The 5,994-nt window shown below is 46.5% G+C and overlaps 1 protein-coding gene across 1 annotated transcript; it reads left to right on the top strand.

The window, feature by feature from the left end:
* The first annotated feature begins 3,072 nt into the window (after positions 1-3,072).
* LOC123108112 (UDP-glycosyltransferase 91C1-like) lies at positions 3,073-4,679 on the top strand. Its single transcript, XM_044529964.1, has one exon. The coding sequence runs from the start codon at positions 3,073-3,075 to the stop codon at positions 4,501-4,503; it is 1,431 nt and encodes a 476-aa protein (XP_044385899.1). The 3' UTR covers positions 4,504-4,679.
* Positions 4,680-5,994: the final 1,315 nt, after the last annotated feature.

Below are 5,994 nucleotides of genomic sequence, written 5' to 3'. Positions count from 1 at the left end.
GCCGAGTACGCCCACTCGGCCTGCTGTGGGCTGACTAGGCCTAGTCGGCCAGCAGCTGGCCGACGGTGTATTATTTTTAAGAATTATTTATCGGGCGTAGTATTTGTGAAAAATAATAAAAAATGTATTATTTAAAAAAATTAGCCTGATTCTCCTTAGACACATGAACAAGTACGGATTTTGAAATGGCAAAAAATCCCGCTCAACTTCGAAATGGTCAAAAATTCTTTCAGACAAATCAATGAATTTTTGTGTTGAATTCAAATAATTTAAAAATTAAAAATCTAGATAGAAAAAAATATAGCGCATAATGAATGTATCATTTCTATCTTGATGGTTAGTCCATTATTAACTAGCAACTGGCTCGGGTTCAAATCTTGTGTAGGTTATATTTTCGCCAGAAAAATATATTGGATACAAAAAGAATTAAAATGTTTGTGCCTCATGATGTGAACTCTAGACCTGGAGGTGTGAAGAGAACTGACCTACCGCAGCAGTACAAGATTGGATTTTAATTTGAAGTGATGCAAGTCCCCTTTGAAATAGGAATTCAGCAAGCTGGTTGCTAACATCGTGGTCGTCTTTGCATATGGTTGAATATGTGGTTGTCCCGGCCAAAAATAAAGAATGTATTTGTGGGGTTGGCCAATATAATAGCGTGTGCATCGAAGTACTGGACATCAAGCACGTCTATCGTGGTGATTAGCATGCGGGGCGGGAGTGAATAGGTTTCTGGTTTGAATCCTCACAACCCAACTACTTTTAAATCGTCAAATCTCTCTCGTGTCCACTGGCAGGTGGGTCCTACACAGGTAGAAAGAGTAGGCCGCTTGACAAGTGAGGCCGACAGACGCAATTATTAGTATTTATTTCATGCGAATAATTTATACAAATGTAATAATTAAAAAGTTGAGGGCGTTTCTTGGAAAAAGACATCACGTGCGTCACACCTATCGCCTCCGCCACCAACAGTCGCTGACCGTGGGGCCATTCACGTGTGGCACGCCACGCAAACAACGGATACGCTCGTGTACACACGTTGTGACTGTATTTGCACGAAAACACAAGTTGAGTGACCACAAATCCGTATTTTTAAAATTTTAGCATCAAACTGAACATCTAAAGCAAGTTCTATGACTCCCGATGATATTGCCTCAATAGAAATCAACGGATCACGACCAGTCTGATGGAAGTTTGCTATTAGACTACTGATACAAATGGTTTCCCAAACTTAAAAGCAAATGATGACAAAAATTTGCATACAAAATTCATAGAACTTGCACTGTTCCATAATTTGCAAAAACAGGGATATAGTAGTAGCGTTCTCTCTTGCGCCATTGTTTTAGGTAAACATAAATAAAGAAAGAAAAACAAATTTATTGTAAGAAAGAATGAATTAAGGGCATTGGTATTACCCTAAAGAAGAACGAAAATAAAGAACAAATTTTAAAAAATAATGACAAAATGCTCGCACACAAAATGCATAGAACTTACACTGATCAACAATATGCAAGAATAATGATATGATAGTGTAACCTTCATATATACTTTCTTGTTATACTTTGTGTTCGGAAAAAAAGAATGTTGTCATGAAGCACAAAACACACGTGTGCACACATTCATGCACACATTCATGCACGTGCACATGATCTGACTCTTTATAATTGATCTGCGCCTTGGGGCGCCTATAGAGGAATGGCTTATAACCACGCAAGGCATAGTAAGTAGGCATAAACCGTAATGGGTCTCATAAATCTCACATATTTTTAGTTGACAAATTTGTATACATTTACAAACAAGTTGAACAATGTTGTACCCACTTCACATCCAACTGATCCAGCCTACTCTTTAACTAGCGATGTTTCTTGCGCATACTTATGTTAGCGATGACTGCATCTCAAAAACATGAAAGTGAGAGTGAGTACTATAGGTCATACTAAGAAAGCAAATCATATAGAACTGGAAAAAAAATTGCTTATAAGTAACTGTAAAAATAAAACGTTGCTACTTAAGTAGTTGAAAATTAGGGTGCAGCACATGAAGGTAATAGCTACCCAAACCTGGGAGTTACATGAGTGAAATTTCACACTTTTAACTCTTAAGATGTGTACTTTAACATCGACAAGCTTCACTAGAACCATACAAACACTATTCTACAAGAGCACAAACCTTGAACCCTTTGAGACAAAACAACTTGACTTAGTGGTGTCATCGCTCCTACAGATCCATCACAGATATCGTCTTCGAAATAAGTGGCGTTTGTACTGGCTAACTTAGACAATCTCATACGTGAGGTGTGCCTCGTACAATATGATCACCTCCGTATCACCATTTTTTTTGGAACCTTTACTATTCATTCCTCACAAAGTATTACTTTTCTCATTCCTCCTCCATCCTATTGCCCCTCCTAGGTCCTACCGACCCAACCTCTACAATAGTAAGAAACTCGATGCGCTCACTCGCCACATCCCATGCCTCTCCTATGTAACGCCTCACCGTGGAGATGATGGAGCTCAGCGAAAGTTGGGGAACACGAGCACGCGGAGGGTAGGAGAGCAGCAAAGAGTGGGCTAGGAGAGGGGGGGGGGGGTGTCGGTGCTGGGCAAGGTCAGTAGGGATGCCGTGCCGCGAGCGGGCGGGTGGAGATGGGGTTTTTTTTTTTGCTTTCTAAAATTCTTCCTATTTTATAAACTGTTCAAGGGTAGTATGGCCATTTCCACTTGGTGTTCAGTGGGTCATTAGGCCTGATTCTTCGAAACAATGGAAATGTGGTACTTTAGCAAAGATGAAACATCCAGTGTGTTATTTTACTCAAAGACAATATTCCAGGTGCTATATGATCCAATGCAAATGTACAAAGTGGTATTGTGTCAAATTCCACCTCCCACTTTATTTCCCAGCATCTATCTAGCTATAATTTTATATAGGCGCACTGGTGCTGCTGCTCCTGCTCAAAACATAGCATTGATCGACCGGAAGACGAAAAGATATTCGTCATCATTCAGCTGCCGGAGACCAGCCACCAAAGCTTTCGCGCCATCGTCCCTGATCTCACCGCCCATAGAGTGTGCGATGGAAGCAGCAGCCGACGCCGCCGGCGTGCTGGAGGTGGTGGTGTTCCCATGGCTGGCATTCGGCCACATGCTTTCGTTCCTCGAGCTGTCGAAGCGCCTGGCGGCTCGTGGCCACGCCGTCGCCTTCGTCTCCACGCCCCGGAACCTCGCCAGGCTCCCGCCGGTGCCGCCGCACCTGTCGCCTCGCCTCCGCTTCGTGGCGCTGCCGTTGCCGCGTGTGGACGGGCTGCCAGACGGCGCCGAGTCCACGGCCGACGTGCCGCCCGAGAAGATCGAGCTCGTCAAGAAGGCCATGGACGGGCTCGCGGCCCCGCTAGCCGCGTTCCTCGCGGACGCCGTCGCTGCTGGCCGGAGACCCGACTGGATCGTCCATGACTTCTGCCACCACTGGGTCCCGCCCATCGCCGGCGGGCACGGTGTGCCGTGCGCCGCGTTCATGACCGTCTACGCCGCCTTCGTGGCCTTCCTGGGGCCGCGGTGGGCGAACGTCGAGCACCCGCGTGCTGCGACGGAGGACTTCGCCATCGCGCCCAGGTGGATCCCGTTCCCGTCCACGATCGCCTGCCGACGCCGCAGCGAGGCCGAGTCGATCGCCGCCCTCTTCCGCGCCAACGCGTCCGGCGTGTCCGACATGGAGCGCGCGTGGCAGCTGCTCGAGTGCTGCCGCCTGGCCATCTACCGGAGCTGCGACGAGGTCGAGCCCGGGATGTTCGCCCTCCTCACCGACCTCTTCCAGCAGCCCGTTATCCCCGCCGGGGTCCTGCTACCTCCCGTGATCGCCGCCGACGGTGACCGTCCTGAGGTCCTGCGTTGGCTCGACGACCAGCCTCCCAAGTCGGTCGTCTACGTCGCGCTGGGGAGCGAGGCGCCGCTAACTGCAGGGATCCTGCACGAGCTAGCGCTCGGGCTGGAGCTCGCCGGGGTGCGCTTCCTATGGGCTCTACGCAGGCCATCCGGAATGTTCAACACCGCCAACGACGCCGTCACGGACGAGCTACTGCCCGCCGGGTTCGAGGAGCGGACGCGGGGGCGCGGGCTGGTGCGCACAGGATGGGTGCCGCAGGTGGCGGCGCTGGCGCATGACGCGACGGGCGCGTTCCTGACGCACTGCGGGTGGGGCTCCACCATCGAGAGCTTCGCGTGCGGGCACCCGCTGGTGATGCTCCCGTTCGTCCTGGACCAGCCCCTCGTGGCGCGCGCCATGGCGGAGAGGGGGATCGGCGTGGAGGTGGCGAGGGACGAGGGCGACGGCTCGTTCGACAGGGACGGCGTGGCGGAGGCGGTGCGGCGCGTCATGGTGGACGAGGAAGGGAAGGCGCTCGCCAGCAACGCCATGAAGCTGCGAGAGGTTCTCATGGATCAGGGGCGGCAGGAGAAGTACATTGACGATCTTGTGGAGCACCTGAGGCGCTACAGAGGCTGCTGCTAGTGGCGCGCTCCAGATCTGGCAAGATCACACGGTTATCAAAGTCGAGTGAGCATTTGTCCATCAATCGATGGTACGTCAAACGTGTGGTGGATTTCGTTTAAATAACTTGGTAGTAGTATTTATTTATTTATTTATGCGAATCTGGTATATTTTACTATACTAGCAAGATGCCCATGCATTGCACGGAACATCAAGATAAGTTTTTTTTTACAAAACACCTATTGTGATTGACCCATGCCGGAGTAATCTCATGTGTAAAAACTAACGATATCTTGAGAAAGAGGAGATATAAGGTGAGGAGAAGTGGGGCGTGGTGGTGATTGATGGTCGGACTGAACAGAGGCATGGGGATGGACGACGCCGGCCACGGCCATCATGCCAAATTGTTTCAGAGGCTTTCTTTTTTCATTGCTCAACATGAGGTTGTGGGAGATAAAGAGGGAACATATCCGGTGCACCAACACTTGTGGTGCTACCGGTGCACCGGATGCCGTACAACATTTTAAAAAATCTGAAAAAATGAGTATATTGACATAACATCAATGTATGTCGTCATAAAATTTCGTATGAAAATTTGAAATATTTGTTGAAATGCAAAAATGAAAAAAATTGACATCAGTGTGATAATGGACCAAATCTAAAGCCCAACTTATGTTATGTACTATCTGTGTTGAATTTGTCATTTTTGTTTTGAGGAGTTGTATTTCGAATTTTGACTTGAAATTTTGTGACAATCTAAATTAATGTTGTGTCAATGTGCTATATTTTTTCAGAATTTTTCAAACATTTAAAATGTGCGACTTGAGTTTGGTGCACCGATAGCACCACAAGCACCGGTGCACCAGATATTCTCCCGAGATAAAGATTGCTCAACAACGAGGAAATGTCTTATCTGCAAATATGGAGAGAGTTGCTGGTATCTTTTTGCAAAATTGTCATAGTTTGCTTTCTATTCGTTAGATATAGATCAGACGGTTTGTATTGCAAGATGGCAGGCACACCATCATCACCAACTCGTTTTTTTGTAAGAATAGAGATCTATACTTTGTATGAATGAAAGAGTGAAATGGTGAAAACTATCTGAAATGAAAATCCACCGATATGTTTCACAACCAGAAATTTTAACATAGTCCCAATCTATTTTAGCCGTCTATATTTTTTTTAACCAAGGGCCATATGATTTATAACTACCTTCTAGTTCTAGGAGGTAAGTTTACTAAGTTGGCAATATTCTAAACAAAGCAGGCAAAAATAATTGCCCCTGGAAAGGCACCGATGAATAATATTAAAATGCACTTTAGCTAAATGTAAATTACCTCAATTTTTTAGTACTCCTACCTTCTAAGAGGTATATGATTACTAAGTTGGCAATATTTCTAAAATAAAATAGGCAAAGAAGTGGCCCCTGGAAAGGCCCCGATGAATAATATTAAAATACACTTTTGCTAAATGCAAATTGCTTGTGTTTTAAATTTGGTTAAGTCAATTTTT

Source organism: Triticum aestivum, chromosome 5A (assembly GCF_018294505.1).
Source record: "Triticum aestivum cultivar Chinese Spring chromosome 5A, IWGSC CS RefSeq v2.1, whole genome shotgun sequence".
Classification (NCBI taxonomy): Eukaryota; Viridiplantae; Streptophyta; class Magnoliopsida; order Poales; family Poaceae; genus Triticum; species Triticum aestivum.
Note: the sequence above shows the minus strand (reverse complement) of the source record. Positions and strands in the feature narration are given on the sequence as shown.